General features: G+C 36.2%; 1 protein-coding gene across 1 annotated transcript in view; it reads right to left on the bottom strand.

Moving 5' to 3' along the window:
• Positions 1–6,234: 6,234 nt before the first annotated feature.
• The window catches only part of IL1RAPL2 (interleukin 1 receptor accessory protein like 2), a 646,721-nt gene continuing 632,629 nt past the window's right edge, over positions 6,235–20,326 (bottom strand). Inside the window, exons 10-11 of the mRNA XM_041740456.1 lie at positions 19,709–19,879; positions 6,235–6,932 (exon numbers count right to left, since the gene is read on the bottom strand). Of these exons, the coding sequence (XP_041596390.1) occupies positions 6,235–6,932; positions 19,709–19,879 (869 nt within the window). The remainder of the gene's footprint in view (positions 6,933–19,708; positions 19,880–20,326) is intronic.

The following is a 20,326-nucleotide window of genomic DNA, read 5'->3' as shown; positions in this document are numbered from 1 at the left end:
GGTTTCATAGAACTAAAATTGTCTGGATGCTCTAAGGAAGAATGATTTGTTTGACTGGCAAAATGCTTAAGAAACTTTGATCTCCAACCACAAATTGACTTAGGATCCTAAATTCCTAGACCTAGACAGGACATAAAGAGATAATCTAATTCATCTTTTATTTTAAAATGAAAATAATAAACAAAACTGCTTGCTGAAAGAAACAAATGACAAAATATCTCTCATATTTTTTGAGGAATCTGGGAATTAAAGCCTCACAGATGCTCCCAAATTCATTTGTCCTGTTAACCAATACATGTGATGTGAGCACCTACTCTGTGACCAGCACTGTCTTGGATAATTGAACTATGGCAAGGAATTATACGTGGCCACTGGTCTTCAGAAACTCTATGTATTCTGGTATTTTCTGCTTCTGATGGTAAAAGTTCTCCTTCCTAAGACTTTCCTATTCTTTTATTTCATCTTCTGGCATTGTGGAAAAGAATTACTCAACATCTTACTAATTGAAACTGTTCATTTGTTCATTAAATTCCATTTCATTTTCCTTCTGAGCATCTAGACTATATTCCCTCACACTTTAACGTGAGTGGATTTTATGGGCTATTTTGTGCCGACCTCCAAGCCCTCTTCTTTTAGCAATCTACTGGCTGAATGGAGAGAACTCTTTGGACCTAGATGACATCAAAGAAACAAAAAGAGCTTATCTCTGAATGATTGTGGAGCACAGCCTCTTCCATGAGTCCCTCCAATCCTCATTAGATTGTGATATGAGCAGGCAGTGAATTTTATTGTGTTAGGCTGTAGGGATTAGAGTGTTGTCCTTTAACAACAGTTATCAACTCTCCCTGATACAATGTCCTTTTGTAAAAATTTTCCTCATAATTTTAAAGATGGTAACCATTCCACATTCAATTTTGGTAAAAATTTGGCTCTTTGGGCTCAAGCTTTACATGGTTGTTCATTCTTTATTGTTCTTCCCTGGGCCACTCCATGTGCTTCCTCCCACCACTCCAACAACAAACTGCAACATATCCCTCTGTGTTCTTTGTAAACCTTGTCCAGTTTCTCTAGTGACAAACACCCTCAATCCCTGCCTTTTGGAATTCTCTCTGATTGAACCATCTCAATGCCTTTATTTTCATATCATAATTCTTTATTTTCAGATCATAATTCTTTACTCCAAAGTGGAGTGAAGAACTTAAATAGCATCAGTAGATAGATCAGACTCAAAGAACTAAACTCCATCAATTCCTTCTTTGAGAATTTGAGATTATATGTAGTGGAGTGAATGTAATTATTCATTTCTAAATCAGCTTTGCAGCAGTACTTTGTCTTTTCTGATCATTATTCTCCTGCAAACACTTCAGCAGTTGTTCCAGTAGCAAATACACTTATCATTGTGTTGTCTTTATTCTTGTCTTTATGGTGTCAGGACACTCAATTAAGAACATAAGTTATGGGCAGCCCCGGTGGCTTAGCGGCTTAGCGCCACCTTCTGCCTGGGTTGTAATCCTGGAGGCCAGGGATCGAATCCCACATTGGGCTCCCTGCATGGAGTCTGCTTCTCCCTCTGCCTGTGTCTCTGCCTCTCTGTGTGTCTCTCATGAATAAATAAATAAAATCTTAAAAAGAAAGTAAGTTAAATACCTTTGGTGCAACTAACTTTCATGATCCTTGAAGTCTTTATTGACTTTTAAAATTTTCAACTTTTCACATCACCACATCCTGCCTATTCCTCTTTCTTCTCAGATTTTCCCTCTCTGAGAGTATCCAGTTCACCACTCTCCATCTTTCATCACCTCATATGTGGACTATGACAGTAGCATCCCAACTGGTCTTCCTGCCACGTTTCTCTTCCCCTATTTATTTTTTCCTGCATTTGCTACAACATGAATGTTCTAGCACCTCTCCTATGCTTATTTCTGATTATGCCTTCACACAGATTTCTGTTCTTGCTAGCCAAATAGAATTGTTATCAGCTAAACAGGACTTGCTTATTTTCTCCTGAATCTTCACATGTGTTATTCTCTGCACTTAGGAAACTGCCTTTCTTCACTACTGTTCTTTCTATTCCAAACTCATTTCTTGCTCAGTTTGGGACTGGATCATCCTATCTCACTTATCTATTCTGCATGTAAAATATTAATTTCCCTACACTGGAATGTGTTTTGCAAATACCCCTTTCTTTGTGCATATATGTGTACACTATTTGAAAACAGGGACTTCAAGTTTTTAAAAATGTATCTATTATACTTTATGTAATGGGCAGTATACAGTGGGCACTCAATTAATATTCATGATTGACTTTAGTACTATCTGGAGAAAATATGATTGATCAAACAGCAGTGAATATTTGAGAAGACAAGTTTAGATGCGTGCAGGTGATTTTATAAGTTCTGATCTCACAGTAATTAAATAGAATCCTGAATAATCTTAAATTGCTTATGACTGATTTCAGTTCTAAAAAAGGTAAGTTTTATATGAAGAGGTTTGAAGCTAATGCTTATTGTTCATTAGCCCCATACATTCATCAGAGAGCCTTAATATTCAACACTGTAACCTCCTATCAGAGATCTTAGAACAAAAATGCATGAGTAATAGAGAAATTTGAGCCAGACAATTTTCAACATGAAATTCTCTCCCAGAAAAGAGCAACAACAATTGCAAGTGTTCAATCTTAACTGGTCACTATGGAATTATGTTCTGCCTTAACTTCACTCTGGTTTTATCAGTTCACTACCTCACATTAGGAAATTAATTCAAGGAGCATAAAGATTTATATGTACAATTTTAAGGGTATTTCCCATGGTCATTTAATTTTCTAGAAAACACTTGGTGAAAACCAAATAATTTATTTAAAAATAAAATGCCAAAGTGCAATAAATGCTTGAAATCAGTGGTTCTATACTCTTGTAAGCCCTTCAATTACTAAGTGGGTCATAGAGTCTCCTTTTTTTGCCAGAATTTGCTTCTTTCTCACACCTGCTATTTTTCAACTTGTTACAAAAGTAATCCATAGGAAATTAATAATTTCCATGCCCTCTTGAAACTCCTCTATAAACTTCTCTTTCATAACTAAACTGTTACTCCTCTCACTGCAATTTGTTTCCTACTTTTAAGCCCTGCAATATTAGCTACCAATACTCAAAGTATCAAACTTTCACATGATACTACCTTAGGGTCAAGCCTTACCATAAGCCCACAGGTTTCTTTGTACCCATTTTTTTTTAATGAGAGTGATTGAAAGCCAAATGGATTTGGATCTAATTTCATCAAGGCTTTGAGGGGGTGAGGAGACATACCTTCTTCCTTCTTTTTAGGAACCGTCCAGCTACTTTTCAGAATCTCCATAGTTAGATTGGAGTTCACAGATTACCAAACCTGACAGATTTTATATTTTGTCAAATTAAAACTATGTACATGTTGACTTTCTCCTGAGCACTGTTTATTCTTAATGCAGCTTTCGCTTCCTATGTATCTATTGCTTTTGTGAATTTCTCATTTGTCTCAAAATTTGTGACATTTTCAGAATTTTTCTTATCTTAAAATAGCCTCAATTTTTAAAAGCATGTATACTGTTGATGGATGAGCTAAATAAATTTGCTAAGAACATATAGGAACTAATTGCACTAGTATATTTCTAAATTTTCAAATTCATTTTAGTGAAAAATTGAGAAGAAAGTTTTTCTTACTGTGAAAAGTAGTGGAAGAATATATTATGTTCTAGACTAAATGCTTATTATACCCTATGGGCTATATCTTTAAAAAATCTCAGATGAAAATCAAATTTTGAATTGCCATCTAGAAATAAATTTTTATAGATAGTGTACACATTGGTTCCTGAAAATGGTAGAAAAGGTTTCTTGTCAAGTTCCCCAGCACAAGTGTGAATGCTCTGTTTTTGAGTACTTACTGGTAGTGAAAGGACACATTGTGGCCAGCCAACTCAAATTGCTACCCACGTTTAATCATTGTAAATAAAGGAAGCAGAGAGACCCATGTCATATTTTCAGAACTGGCATGCTCAATACAGAACTATTAGTTTAAAAATACCACTGAACATTCTATTTGAATTAATCTAAGCTTCTGTGAAAAACAAAATAATAAAAAGTACAATTGGTCACTTAAACAGGTATACTACTCATTTCATGCAGGTTATTAACTTAGTAATTACACATATCATTAAAGAACAATGAAGAGTATATACAACTTTATAACACTTGGAAAACAGTTTGGAATTGATAAATCTCCATTTCGAAATACCTGTATATTTTTTTACAGATGCAAAATCACCTTTCTCCGTGGAAACAATACATCTATGAAACACCTATACATGTTGAACAGGACTTTTCAAAGGAGCAGCAACTAATTGTCCCACTATGAAATGAACATGTATCACAGCTAAGCTTTTACATATGGTTGGTGCACAATGCATTTTCTGAGCAGCTGGATATAGAAAAGTGATGGAGAAACAAGTTCTTTAAACAAAACCCATGGATCACAGGGAATCAATAATGTAAAGAGGTTGAAAGAAATAATGAAAACATTATTTAATATTTTGTATACATTTGAGTTTCACATTTATAAGGGCTGGGCAAATTCTTCATTTTTACACACGGTGTACATCAGTCCTTATTTATATTTGTCCAAAAACATGATTTATGAACCATTTGCAAGGTGCCAGAATCAACCTTGATTAAAAATTGGTCCTCACAGGCGTCTTCGTGGAGAACACACCAAAACTGAGTGGAAAGAACACAAAGTAATAATCCACAATAAACACTAGAATAAGGTCACGATCCTTACAGCAAATTAATAATATTTTAGATCATTCAAAGGGATTTTTCTGGTGTGGTACAGCCACAGTCATAATGTGAGGGTGGCGAAGTTTAGTCTATAAAATAGACTCTTAGAAGCACCAGGGATAGAGATACTTCTGCAGGAACTTTGCGCACATGGCCAAGCAGATATTATATGTCTACAGAATAGTCTGTTTCACAACTACATTTCAGATGAGAATCACTGCAATTGGTGCTCTACCACTAGTAAACTTGAATCATTTTGCAATTCATTTTTTAAAAATATTTTTATTTATTTATGATAGTCACAGAGAGAGAGAGAGAGAGAGGCAGAGACATAGGCAGAGGGAGAAGCAGGCTCCATGCACCGGGAGCCCAACGTGGGATTCGATCCAGGTCTCCAGGATCGTGCCCTGGGCCAAAGGCAGGCGTTAAACCTCTGTGCCACCCAGGGATCCCTCATTTTGCATTTCATCTGTAGGTATTGTTGTTTTCTATCTTTTCTACTGCTGACACTTGCAGTCAATATTTATTTAAATTCAAACTCCAGTGATGCTGTAAAAAAAGTAGGAAGATGCTCACATCTTTGTATAAAGCAGGACAAGAGATCATTTGGAAAAACATCCAAAATGTGAATTATTAGCAAACAATAAAATGTGTATCTTAAAACGTCTTTTCAAATTTGTAAAACTTTTGAAGTAGGCTAGAAAGCCCTAAGAGTTCTTTAAAATCACCTTCAAAGAACTAGCAGACTATTTATTTGCTTAAGAAATGCATATTGTTTGCCTACCTACCAGTTTATCTAGAGAAGATGTGCTTCCCTATACAACTATAAGCTGTCATTATGAGCTGTTGATTTAGTCTAGAGAAGTTGTCCATTATGTTGAAAAAGTTCCAAACAGTTTAGTCACATTTTTAAACTGATCTTCTTCTACAATCTTCTAAATGGGGTGCTTCAACACTTCTTTCTTGATAATTCCCGATTTTTCAGTTATTCTATAGAAGTTCTCTCTTCCCCTTAAACATGGTTCAGAATTTTCAAACTCAATTAAAGTCTTCAAGTTTTCTTTATTACAAATACTATGTAAATATTGAAATGTTTATAAATATGGGGAAGATACCTCATCTACTAAGTTTGCAGTCCAAACGGTATCATAAAAATCTACTCTAAAACAAGAGGGTTTTTAAATTTTTATTTTCAGGAAGAAATCAAAACTATACATTGAAAAAGGTACTATACTACAAAAGCAGGTTCTTCTTTCCCTCCCTCCCCCTATTTTGGAAATGTAAACAAAAATTTTAAGTAAAAAACGGATTCTGTGCCTTCTACTTCGAACAATTTTTCAGCACCTCAGTGTTATTATGTGTACTTTATGCTTGGCAAAGCAGAAACTCTGTATGCTCCATAGCTGTTCAGAGGACTTCAGAGTTTTCACTACCAAATATCACTGGTGAAGCTAAGCTCTTTGGATGATAAAGGTAGCAGGGAACTGTTCCTATGAGATGCCTGGGTATCTTTCAGGGAATTATTAAGGGGTAGCTGTCCATTGAGTAGTGTCAGAGGCAGGTTGCAGTAAGTGTGGTGGTTGCCTAAGGAAGGTACCGGCAAGGTGGTGGTTGGCATCTTGTGTTTATAACCTCTGCAACAGTGTCTCATTTGCATTGAATCTGAATGGTGGAAATCAGGGAGATCAGCTTGAGATGACACCAGAGAGGCAGGGGTACTGGTCATGGCAATAGAGGGTATAGGCTGGAGTTCTCCAAAGAGTCCTTGTTCTGCAGAGTCCAGAACATGGCACCGAGAAAGCATTTCTTTTTTCTTGATGGGCATTTCATATACTAATTGCTTCCAAAACTTAGAATTTAATTTGCTGCTCTTGGGTCCCTTCCACTTGATCAAGGACAGAAGTTTGATGCTGCGCTTTAGTGATTCCACTTCCACGCAATTCATCTTTCCTTTTAATTCTGTACACTCAATCAAAATCACTTTGATTTCTCCACTGACTAGCATGTTATGGAGTTTGCTTTCCAATTCAAAAATACTCCATCCTCGTCTGAGAGTATAGTCTGGAGTTAGCACGATAATAAGTCTTCTGCTTTGCTCAACGCATCTTGTGAGATCTTCAACATATGCTACAAATCACAGAAAGAGAGAAAGAGTAAAACAAAGACATTTCCAGTCTTTAAAGAGTTAGGTTTGCACTTTAATATAACAAAAAGCCAGTCTTTCACTAAGGTACATCACATTTTCTTTTCTTGTGTTGCATATTCATAAAGTCCATCTCCTTAAAAAGAACAATGAAAAAAATCCCTCCACTTATACTTTTTCTTTCCACTCATCATTACTTACAGTGTTCTGATGACTAATACAAAACTCTAACTTTTTCAGAGTTTAGGTGTATTTCAGCTATTTTTTATTTAATCATTTAACTCAAGGCAGGCTTGCAGGTTAGTACTCTAAGGGAACAAGTAATGATTGGATTGATGAAAAGAGAAATGGAGCTGTTTAATAAATGAAGGGTCACTGTATTTATGGGTTTGCTTTGGTTTTCCCCCTAGTTTTAAACTACTAAGCAATCAGGGGGTATATGGATATGAACAACTTCAAAAATATTTGTGATGGAAATAGTGGAAAATCTCTTCTAGAATCATAGCTCATTTCTCAGAATACCTCTTCTTATTTGCAATCTTAGGTTCTCCATTTTGCCCTTGAACTGAGAGATAGGGAAGTGGTGTGTATGTGCCCATGAGTTTAATTTGAACCAGCTGCTCTTTGTTCCAGGGAAGAGAAAAGGGTGAAGTTAGAGGTGGGGGATGGCGTGGAATGAACAGTAAAGTGGGAGTCTATCAGTTGAGAAGTCTCTGCCTTACTTTGTGGAGCAATTCTGAGAGTGTGGTGATTATGTCATAGTTCTTTCATGGTGGAAAAACACTCAACTAACTCTAGATTTATTTATTCTGTGGAATAATCTTTTTGCAATCATGCTTCCCCAAGTCTTATCCGCCAAAAAGGGAAACACACACATGTGTTAACAAATGGGGACTTGGACACAGGTGCGGCAACAGAGAGCTGTCTTTACTAAGTAGAGCACAAGGCCTTGTCTCATGTACAATGCCCTCTAGCAGAAGCAGTGCTTACAGAAGCATAGCAACATTTGTCACTGCAAATTTGCCCAAGGTTACAGACTGCTTTCAAGGAGTCACGTCCAGTACATAGTGTGGGGCCACCAAACAGTCCCATACAAGCCACTTGAAAAGAGAAACTTCTTTTACAGATGCATATTTTACAGGTCTCTCTCTTTTCCAGGATTTTATTTTCACCAGCAGGCAGCAAGAACACTCTCACAAGTGAAAATGAGGAAACTTCCTACACACCCAAGAGAGAAACAAAAAAAACTTTTGAAAAGAGATACATAGAATGTCCCATTTAACAATTTGTGGTTACTATCGTTTAGGTTTTTAATTAATACATTTTAGGACTTTTTCATGCAGTAGTTACAATGACTATTAGTAAGGCAACTTCTAAGGGGAAACGGAACTTCTTAAGAATTGAAAGAGATTATGTATTCAGGGAAAAATCAGCATTGAAATCTATAAAAAATAAAAGTAAATAAAATCAGTAAAAACAACTACAAGAAACAAAGAAAAATGAAAACACCACATAAGCATCAATGGGGGAAGTTATCACTCTGTAATTATCACTTAGAGAACTGGTGAAACAGAATGGAAGGAAAGGTAGAAAGTTTCAATAGAGTGGAAAAATTTTATCCCAATGTATCAACAGCTCTGACTCTTCATTTTCTTCCTTTCTCTCTGCTCCCAAAAAGAAAGAAGTTATGTGAGAAGCTTCATCATTAGAGGTAGGATCTGTAAGATACAGTAAAATAAACTATCATGCATTTTCCCGTTATTATTTTCACCTTCCCTCCACACAAAGCAAAGCAAAACAGAACAAAACCCAAACCCAGAATTATGGCATAAGTGCAGGAGTCCATGAAAATACAGTTTTCCAGGTAAATTATGAGTTAATTATTAATTTTACAGAGGAATTCTTTACAAAATAATTTACCAATGGGTTATTTCAAGTAGTATTCTTCCCTTCATTAATTGCAGCTTTTCATTTAATTTTTAAAAATGATCTGTACAAATCTTGTCAGGAGCACATATGTCACATAAACTATGCCTCTATGAGCCACACTTTTTCTGTTTGAGATGTAGTCTAATTTACTTTTTAACTGTATTTTAAAAAACAAAATATATGTCTCTCTATACATATCTCTATTTAAAGAAAAAAATCATAGCCCAGGTGTCCACAGTCTTGAGAGAAACTATACACATACATACCAATTAATTTGATTGGGATTTCTGGGCTCTGGCTTTTGCTATCTTCTTTCCTGAATGGGGAAGGGAACAGGGTACAATTTTTCCTCCCATTTGTATGGTTCTCCTCCTTCATCTGTCTATTCTATTTTGCCATTTGACAGCTAAGCCAAATGCAACATTTAGGGTTTGGGAGGCTTCTTAGAAATTCATTAGACAGAATTTGCATTTGGTCCCAGAAGGAATGATTGTCAGGACAGATCCCACTATGCTCAGCTGCACAGGGTGTGGGTGTTGAAGGGAGCCTTGGATAGAGGGAGTGGTCCCTGTCTCCTGCATACTACACTGGCTGTGCTTATCCTGGCAAAGCCTAGTGGAGAGTTGAGGCAACCATCCAGATAATTCCGGCTGAAAACCTGCCGTGGAAGAAAAAAAGGTCTGAATTATCCTGGTTTGCCCTATATATACATTAATCATATGCACTGGAGTCAGTCAGTACATCAAAATTTTCCCTGGGTAGACACGGACCAAGTGTCCCAAAGAAAACATGAGCCATTTGGTTGGGCCCTGAATTTCGTGTTCCATTTCACTTGGTGAAAAACCAAGTGGAAGTTTTCAGATGTGGAGCCCACATTTCACTTCTTGGGATGGTGATCAGTGGCTGGGCAGCAACCTCAATGTTTGAAAGCAGCTGGGGAGGTGCCTCTAAGAGCTGCCTGGCTCTAAGGAAAAGAAGGAGAGACTGTGCACTAGCTTCCGTATTCTGGCTCTCTCTCTGTTTTTCTATGTTTTTCTGCCCCCTCACCTCCTACTCCTCTCTACCTCTCTCTTTGTTTTTCTGTCTTCTCTCCCCTTCTTGTCCTTTTATCTTCCCTTTTGCTTTCTTGCTCACTCTTTCTGCCTTTCCCTCTCTTGCTGTCCCTTCCTCTTTCATCTGTCTCCCTTTTCCCCCATTGCTTCCTCCCTTTTTAGGTATTTATTTTATGTTTTTTATCTTTGAGAAAAAAAAAACAGTACTTAGCCATCATGGAAAATATAAGTAAACTAACAAGAGACCAAACAGGTAGAGTTAATATTTTTTACTTGCTAATCTTTAGCCAGGGAGTTGTTGCTGGCTTCCATGCAGCAAGTGCCCCAAATAATTTCTTTCTTACCCCCAGGTTGCATGTCTGCATTCAATGACTGTAAACTAGTGCCTGATCCATTAAGAACATGTCCTGTTTTCGTATGGTCTGTGAGCAAGGAATAATTTTTTTAAGGGTTGTGAAAAAAAGAATATGATGCAACAGAGACCATATATGACCCACAAAGCCAAAAATATTTACTATCTGGACCTTTACAGAGAAAGTTTGCTGCCCTTGAGTTAGAGACCAATCAGGGTGTTTAGGTTTGGAAAAGTTCCAAATAAACTAAGCAGAAACAGGTATCATGTTAAGACATTGCTGGTCTATAGCTAGTGTAGTCTCTGACAGGCAGTGGTGTTTGCCATGGTAGAGCTGTGGTTTTGTGGGGGACATTTTAGAAACCTTCAGAATCCATTTTAAAAAGCTTGTTACCATGAAGAGATAATAAGGAAACTTTAAAAAAAATCCCTAAATCCACAGAACACATGAATATTCATTAAATCTTGCTTTGACTTATTCAGGCAAATTTAGCAACTGAGTACCAGGAATCCCTGAAAAGGCTCTTTTTTTCCACATTAAAAATATAAAATATCCCTTAAATAAAAGGTCATTAAGTTATTTCTTTGCAGATTTTGGTTTGGAGTAACTTCTAATGACAGAAAAGACCAGAGGCCTGGTTCTGATAGCATTCTGATTCTCTAGACAAGGCTGTGAAACCATGCCAAATTATCAGACACAAAATAAAGCCAATTACATTTAATCTACTTGTGATCTTCACAATTGGTAAAGAAAAAAATCCCCTTGAACATAGTTTTAGTAGGGGTGCTTGAGTTGGTATAAATTCATTTTTTACATTTTAAGTACAACTGCAAAGAATCTTTTTTCTTTTGCCTATACTGGCAGTTGACAGAGATTGGGAAATATCCTAGAAAGGAAATGCATTGTCACTAGGCCCTCTTTGGGATGTGTGCATATTAGAGAATGAAGAAAGTTCTAGCCAATAGGAGACAAGGAAGGTGACTACCTAAACTATCAAAAGGAAAGAAAATTCAATTAAAAAATTTCTTTCAGGGACAGTTGTATTTTTTTTTTAAAGATTTTATTTATTTATTCATGAGAGACACAGAAAGAGAGGCAGAGACACAGGCAGAGGGAGAAGCAGGCTCCATGCAGGAAGCCCGATGTGGGACTCGATCCTCGGTCTCCAGGATCACACCCCAGGCTGAAGGCAGCACTAAACCGCTAAGCCACCAGGGCTGCCCAGGGGCAGTTGTATAAACCAAAATTACAGTGCATTTAGAAAAGTAGAAAAGCATCTACAAATGTGACATGAAAACAGGATGCTTATTACAAACCAAAAAAGTAAACTGAAGAAAGAAATAAAGCAATAAAATAGAAGCAAGAAGAATGGCAGCCCCAAGAAATTGCTCTAATAGGATGTATGTACTTTCTCAAAAGAACTCAGTACTCTTCTAAATCTCAGGAACTGAATCTGCTACAGATATAGGCAGAAGGAGAAGGGAGAAAAAAAAACTATATATTCAGAAACTTTCATGAGATCTTGCTACTGCCTACTAGCCATCTGATTTATCAAGCTAATCAATTAGCTACTTGTAAATTATCTTATGTCAGGGTCATTGTTAGGGATAGTTGGCATATTTTTAAAAAGTTAAAAAACAAATAGCCTGTAGGCAAAGACATAGTTTACTTTTTTTCTAGGTTCAAACAATAGTAGTTTGATATTCTTATACCCACAGCTATGTACATCCACTATCAGTTAAATAGATCATTAGGGTCAGACAGGTTTCATTAACACAGCTACTACTTCATTGATTTTTGGTCACAATTAGCTAACTGATAGCTATTAACGGTGGTATTTATAAAAACTATCGATTAATATATCAATATGTAAAATCAAGATTTAATTTCGAAATTGAAATTAGAAATGAAAAAAGAAGAAATTAGAAATGGGCTCCTTCTAATTGACTGAGACAGGTCCTTTTCTATTACTGGTATGGAGAAATCAGCAAAAATAATATAGGTTTATATGTACCAGAGAAAAATGTATCATTCAGCACTATATATATTTGGGAGAAATTATTAGCCCTCTGGTATAACTAAACACTTATAGTGAGATACTTTATAATGTAGTCTCACTGAAAATACTATATGCACTTTATTTTTTTTAAGATTTTATTTATTTATTCATAGAGTCAGAGAGAGAGAGAGAGAGAGAGAGAGAGAGAGAGCCAGAGACACAGGCAGAAGGAGAAGCAGGCACCATGCAGAGAGCCTGATGTGGGACTCGATCCAAGGTCTCCAGGATCACACCCTGGGCTGCAGGCGGTGCTAAACCGCTGCGCCACCGGGGCTGCCCTATATGCACTTTAAATAATGATGCTTAATATTAATCTATTGAAAGAGTTATACAGGTTGACAACCTGACTCTTGATCTTGGATGATATTACTAAAGGTTTGGGTCTTGATTCTGCTTCTGGAGATATAAAATTCTGCCTGTGTTGTTTGCCACAAAGATTGGGGCAATAAAATTTTTATTTAACTAGGTTTATGTGTGGGAAGGAGGAAATTTCTAAATCACACAGTGTGTCATATTACTTATCCTACAAAAACTTTCTCTGTCCCTTACCTCTCCAAGCCCATGGCTTGATAAGTTATAGATAGTTCATGGGGCTAAATTTTTGGTAGGAGTTTTGTCCTCTGTTGACTAATGTTAAGGATCCAAATTAATTCTTGTTGATAGGTTGATCAATGGTTAACATGGATTGCTGGGATCTTGTAAGTATCACAAACTATATTTACTCACAGTTTTGACTTTGAAGACTATATTTCTAGTATTGAATCCTTTACTTTTGCTATTACACTTTACTGTGGGTGAGTGGAGAAGCATGAGAGTATGCAGAATCTACTCTAGAATATTGTCCACATCTCTAAATTCCTTCTCATCTTTCCTCACCTCTTTGTTGAGAGTAGAGGTAAGTAATGAAACACATTCAGAGAAAATTGAAAGGAAGATAATGTGCAAAGTAGCAAAAAAGTCTGCAAAATGTTCTTTCCCTTCTCTTTTCTCCCATAATCTCATGCCCTAGAAACTTGTAGATTGAACTAATTTCAATCAGTGCAATCTCAGACAAGACAACTTGCTCCTTATATTTTTTCTGTGGCTCCTTTGTACTTAAAGACAGTTTTATCCTGGTCTTCTGGTGCGTGCGTGTGTGTGTGTGTGTGTGTGTGTGTGTGTGTGTGTGTGTTTTAAGGAGCCTGTTCTTTGTGCTACTCAAGCAATAGATTTCTCAATTGAAATTCTACACAGTTCTTTCTTGACCTCAAACTTTCATGAGAAACCTCAGTCTGTTGACCTCAGTACATTTGGGGACATATTTGGGTACAGTTCCCTTTCTCTTGACTCTAACATGAATGGCATAGTGGGCATATCTAATTTTATTCCATGTGAGTAAATTGCACACAATGTGCTAAATTTCCATGGTTCTGCATGTCACCTCTGCCTCACGCTTTTTAGGTCACAGACATAAGATTTTATTACTCCCCAAGGAAAAGTTACTTGAATAGTATCCAATATGTCCAGCTATTAGAGGAACTATTGGCAATGAGTACTTCCAGATCCATGTACAAAAATATTTTTTGCATGCCTCACTTAGAAGTGACTAGGGATCATCTGACACCAGATGTATTCTCCACTCATTTGTCATTCCATTGTCAGCACAATCACATGGCTAGCACTTAGCATTAAAAAACTGAAGATTAGAATAGTGAGGAAATGCAAGAATGTAATCAGACATTATCATTTTCCCTGTAATTACTGAAGGAGTTATAGGATTCTGGAGTTTCATTCACTCAATTACTCCTTCAATAATACTGATACTTGAGGCCAAATTCATAAATAAAGCTTCAACAGACATAGCTGAGCAAATATATGTATGATAATATCTTTAATTTACTAATGTCTTCTCTAGTGTAATAATGCATGAATAACTCACTTAGAGATCCCCACAGTCTTTCTATGCATTGAAAGGAAAATTGAGATAAATGCTTTGGAAGAATTCTTTTTCTTTTCAAAGTCCACTTAGATATTTATAGATTTTTCTAAAGCTTCAGACAGAACTGGCTCAATTTACAATTGTTAATAAATCTTGCATATGAATTTTTAAGTAACTTGATTGCTTTCTCTTAAAGGCAAACAACAGCTACAGGATTGGGTTATTTCTACTTATAATGCTATTTTCTCCATCTGATCAGTAGCCCTCATTCTAACTCAATAACCTTTTATATTTTTATATTTTTTAATTCCTGCAGAAACACTGAGATAAGATGGGCTAGAGAACCTAAATGGTCCTCATCCAAAAATGTCCCCAATCTCAGGATCTCAATTGCACAGCTGGGTTCTATTGGTCACATGTCAGCTTCAGAGCACATCTGTTCATTCCTCAAGGATCCACTAGGCCCCATGAACACAATGTGCTCTGTGTACAGTACTTTATACCACAAAACCCAGCAGCTGCAAGAGTGAGAAAATCTCTACTTCTCAAGTTTGTGTCTCTAGGCAGTTTGAGTAGGGTGTTTTCTATCTGGCTTTCTTTTGGTTGCCTGTCAGTTCTGACATTCAGATGCCTGTTGGCAACAAAGTTGCTTTTGCTATTCTCAGGACAGATGTTTCTAGCCTGGGAAGAGACAAACCAAATTTTTACTGGAAAGTAGGAATTCTTGCCACATTCAGGCACCAAACCTGAGAAAACATAAGGAAGATCCTGGCCACAGGCTCAAGGATGGAAAGGTAGGCCGATGCCAGGAAAATAATGTCCAGATCAGAAGACTTTTAGTTTTAGCCTTTAGGAAAAATATTTGTGTCAAATCTCCCCATCTCTGTTGGTTCATGATGGCCAAAGGACATCCCTAGTAGGGGCAGTACAGACACCACCTTATCTTGGAAAGTGGCATCTTTCTATTGAAGCTTTGTGAGAACTCTTGGTCATATGAGGAAGAAAAAGACTGAAACAGAGACAGAGATGGAGAGAAGGTGGGGGGAGTCCCATTTATGTACTTTTGAGACTGTATGCATTGGAAAGGTTTGTGTGTTAATGAGATTGCGTTGGAATGCCATGAGAGTGGTGCAAAAGAAACTGAAGGTACATCAAATGTGAAGACATTAAACATTAATGGATTAATGTCATAGACCTCATTAATTTGATTCATAGAAAATTATTGTTGTAGATCAAGGATGATATTATGAAGTCTGCTTCTGCTTTTACAATCCTCAAAGGCCTCATTGCTAGTTTTTGGAGGAAGGAGTAGTCTTGGGTCAACATATTTTAAATGAGATGTGAGGGACAAACATTGTATATAATATTGTAACTAGTTTTTCCCCCCAGGAATGTGTCTATATTTATATAGCATAACTTGTTAAATTTGTACCAATAGCTGCAAATACAGACCACAGAAGCTTCTTTAATAACACACATACACAAGTCCAAAATGTTCTACTCTGTCATTCATGTGTAAACCAAGTATATTATTCATATACTTCATCGACTTCCTGAATGCATGCTAAAAATGCCAAGGAAAAACTCGTTAATCGTGACATGGTGATTGCTCAGCCAGCTCTGAAATGTTGATGGAAAAAGAAAAATTGTCAAAGGGCCTTTTTAAGAACTTCTGCAGTTTGCACTCGCAAATCGGAATTCAGAGAACATGAATTTCCTCATTCAGGAAGGAAGGATTAAAATCAAACACCCTCCAGTGGTTGCATCTAAAAACTGCATAGTTGTCCCAAATGGTTTACTTGTAAAAGGAGTCTTCCTGTGCACCACTGAGTACCCAGGATCCAAGTCCCTGCTCAGTCTGATGGCTGTATAATCTCAAAAAAATTAAAATGATCTTCTGTGGACTATAAAATCTCTGCTATCCTAATGACTTCTTGGGTGTTTCTATGTTAAGTTCTTTAAATGTCAGGGTATACTAGGTGACAACTTCATATCATCTCTTATTCAGTGTATTGCAGTCTTCAACTCAAATCTTGTAGCTTTGAGCTAGGAAATATGGCTTATATAAAAGCCTCACACTCTGTGGTCAAGGAGGATGTTCAGACATGTCTATGATACACCAAAACAACTGATGAATTTCAATCAATTTAGCTGAAAAACTAGCTAACTCAAAGAAGTATAAAATATTTTTACCACCTGTTAAGATAGATTGACACTGGGTGTTGATTCAGATGACCTGCCAAGAGTCACCAAAATAGACTATATGGGAGCAATAAGAAGACATAATTTTGGGATGCATCTTTTCACTCTCATGCTGTCTGCCTCTGACTCTCACCTATGCACAATAGCTTCTTCTTGACATAATAAGCAAGTGTCACCTACTGTCTTTGGTAAAGTGGCTCTCCTGTGCTCCATGTTGTCCCCATTTCCCTTACTGATATGCACAATGCTGAAGCAACATTTTCCAGTTCAGAAGAAAGATAATCAATGTTGAAATATTCAGACATGAAGACTAATGTTTTTCAGTCAATTGGTGGAGTTGATAAAGACTGTCTATTGTGATGCTAACAATTTTGGAATGCAAAAGACCAGCACCACACTGAGTCCTATTGAAGATGACTTAACATAGAATAAAAATTCTACTTTGGTAATGATATTGCTTTAATACAATTTAGGATATTATCACTCTAAAAATTGATTTTATAGAATTTCTACATTTAAAAAGATGCTCTTGGCAAAATATAAAAAAATAAACAGTAATCTAATAAATTAAGCAAAAAATAGTAAAGAAATGTTTTTTTCCACATCAATGTTTAACCCCTTATAGGTATTCTTTCTAATATCAACAAAATTAAAGCAATATACTCATTAGCCTGTTTTAAGGACTGAAACTATTCCTATGAATTCCTCACATTTTTTTTTCTTTCAGCAGAAAGCTCATTTTTAGCTTTCACATTTGTCTTGTTAAAGAAAAATGCCTTTTAGATGTTGTCATGGAAAATTTAAACCCTTACTTATTTCATTCTCATTATTTCCTTCTATCTTAGGCACTGTCCAAACAAAATCAATGAGCACCTATGAAACATCCAATGAGCTCAAGTTTTATGTTAGATGATGATACAATCCCTGCCTTCATGGAGCTTACAATCTTGGCAACTAGATAAGATATAAATAGATGGAAAACTATATAAAGTAACAAAAGAATGTAAACTATCACAGGAGTAAAAAAGTTTATAGGGATAGAGAAATTTTTATGGAATTTTACAGAGGCAGTGAAATGGAGAAGAGTAAGTAAGATTTGTAAGGGTATAAAAGTTTAGGATGAACAAAAGCATTACAAGGACACACAACACATATCAAAGACACAGAGTAGCTAGAGTGAAAGTTCCAAATAAGGGAAATGGTAAGAGACAAGTTTAGGAGACCAATCTGAGATATTCCCAGACTACAGAAGTATTTAGCTGGGAGTTATGGATTTTATCCTACAGGAAATGGTGAACAATTTAAGACTGAATTGAGAGTGATTATGCTGAGTGAAATAAGTCAATCAAGGACAAACATTATATGGTCTCATTCATTTGGGGAATATAAAAAATAGTGAAAGGGAATAAAGGGGAAAGGAGAAAAAAATGAGTGGGAAATATCAGAAAGGGAAACAGAACATGAGAGACTCCTAACTCTGGGAAACGAACTAGGGGTGGTGAAAGGGGAGGTGGGCGGGGGGTGGGGGTGACTGGGTGATGGGCACTGAGGGGGGCACTTGATGGGATGAGCACTGGGTGTTATTTTGTATGTTGGCAAATTGAACACCAATAAAAAAATAAATTTATAAAAAAAATGAATGGGGGAGTGACATGATCAAGGATAGATAAATAGATAGATAGATGATAGATAGATATAGATATCGATATCGATATATTTATGGAAATAGATGTATGAGAAGAAAAATAAGGAAAGCAGAGAGTAATTGACATTGTAGTAATGAGGTGATTAGGGCCTACATTAAAATGGGAGAACAGAGAATGGAAAAGATGCAATGGATGCTGGATTTGGGAGAGAGATACAGAAGAATCAAAGATGACTCAGAGGTATCAGTAGGTTACTTGGGGTTCAATCAATGTAGAAGTGGTATCTCAAGTCATAAAGATGAAGGGAATTATAGAAAGAATAGAGTGGAAAACCATTGAAAAGAGTTTGGGCAATTATTACATTTGTGTTGCAGGGAAGTAACGGGTCAATAAATATTGTCTTTTTTGTTCCTTTCTATGTACATGTAAGTGTGCATATTCATGTGCACACAGAAACAGACACATACAAATGCTGAGAAAATATATAAGCAACCAAAATTCAAGTGTTTCAAATTGTTTTCTGTCAGTTTAGAGGCCTTAGTGGAGTGAGAACCAGAGTCGAATAGATCTAGGTTCTAATCCTCGCCCTAACATTTGCCAGCTATCTGATCTTGGACTTCTTGAACTTTCTAATCTGTGAGGTGAAGATAATAGTATCTGCTCTCTTTCTATATAGGGTTATTATAAAGATGAAATGAAATTATGTGAAAATATTTTATGTACTGTGAAGCATGGAAAATATAAGTTTTTTAATTTTGTTATCACATGTGTACAAATTGCCATATTTTGGTTTGTAGTCACATTTTAACTTCCACCTCTCAAGGATATTAACATAGACTCATATGCAAACTAATTCTAGCACTTTTATTTTCCTTCAATGGCATTTTAAACTGTTTGAGGGCAGGGGTCATATTTTAGGCTTTCCTGTATTCCCCTTACACTTTAGCCTGTAGGGCACTCTGAACAGTAACAGGAACTAAATATATGTTTTTTTACTTGAACCAGAATTTATTTTAAATGCTCAAATATAGTTTTCAATATGTAGCAAAAAGTAACATTCAAGCCCACATAGTCCAGAGCTTCTTTAAAATAATTTAAATACACAGTGAAAGTGCTATACCCAATGGCCTCACACACCTTTTTTATGTGGATTTTTTTCTATAAATCTGGATATGAGTAACAAGGCGTATTTTCAGTTATTAGTGACAATGAATGTAGGTATAAGTAGAAGCACAATGACAGAAGACCAGCTTTGGAACTGAAATGCACTGAAAAGACTTTGACATGAAGAGTTTTTTTTTTTTTTTTGAAGAGTTTTTTTTTTAAAGGATTATTATGTTCTCAGAACACCAAGGCAATAATATAATAATAAAAAAATACCTTTAAGGCACAATTTAAAAACCATATCTAAAATGTGAGAGTTCCTTTTAAAAAATTAGAGTACTATAAATTCAGAACATAGGCATCGTGGAGAAATTTGAATTCAATAAAATCTCCTGTGAGAAACAACTATCTAAATACTGGGCTTTGATGTTTGAAGCCTCCACGTAACTTCACAAAAGAAATAAAACTTTTTAAATATAAAATTTGAAAGTACTTACTTCCACTTGGAATCAGGTCTCTTTCTGGGATGAAGAGTTTATATCCATAGTGTTTTTCCAGGACATCTGGCAGTATTTCAAGAGCAAACTGCTCTTCTTCAGGATTGTCACAGTCTAAAGTGTCTTGGTCCACTTTTGTGTAAGACAGATAGGCATCATATTCCTTGTTGTCTTAAATATAAAGAACAACAAGTGGGTTTTATGTATTAGTAAGTTCTCTTTAAGTACTAAAAATCTATAACCACTAAAGGCTGACCTAAGCACTATAATTAATGTCATTAATAACTAGAAAAAATAGGGATCCCTGGGTGGCGCAGTGGTTTGGCGCCTGCCTTTGGCCCAGGGCGCGATCCTGGAGACCTGGGATCGAATCCCACGTCAGGCTCCCGGTGCATGGAGCCTGCTTCTCCCTCTGCCTGTGTCTCTGCCTCTCTCTCTCTCTCTGTGACTATCATAAATAAATAAAAATTAAAAAAAAAGAAAAAAAATAACTAGAAAAAATAAACCACATGCCATGTTATAAGAAATCTAGCACATTTCAATATAACCTAGTCATATGATATGAGCTGAAACCATTATGGTAATGGGAAACCTATAGTCAGGACAGAATAAAAAAGA

This window comes from Vulpes lagopus, chromosome X (assembly GCF_018345385.1).
Source record: "Vulpes lagopus strain Blue_001 chromosome X, ASM1834538v1, whole genome shotgun sequence".
NCBI lineage: Eukaryota > Metazoa > Chordata > Mammalia > Carnivora > Canidae > Vulpes > Vulpes lagopus.
The sequence above is the reverse complement of the archived record's forward strand: the minus strand, read 5'-3'. Positions and strand labels throughout refer to the sequence as shown.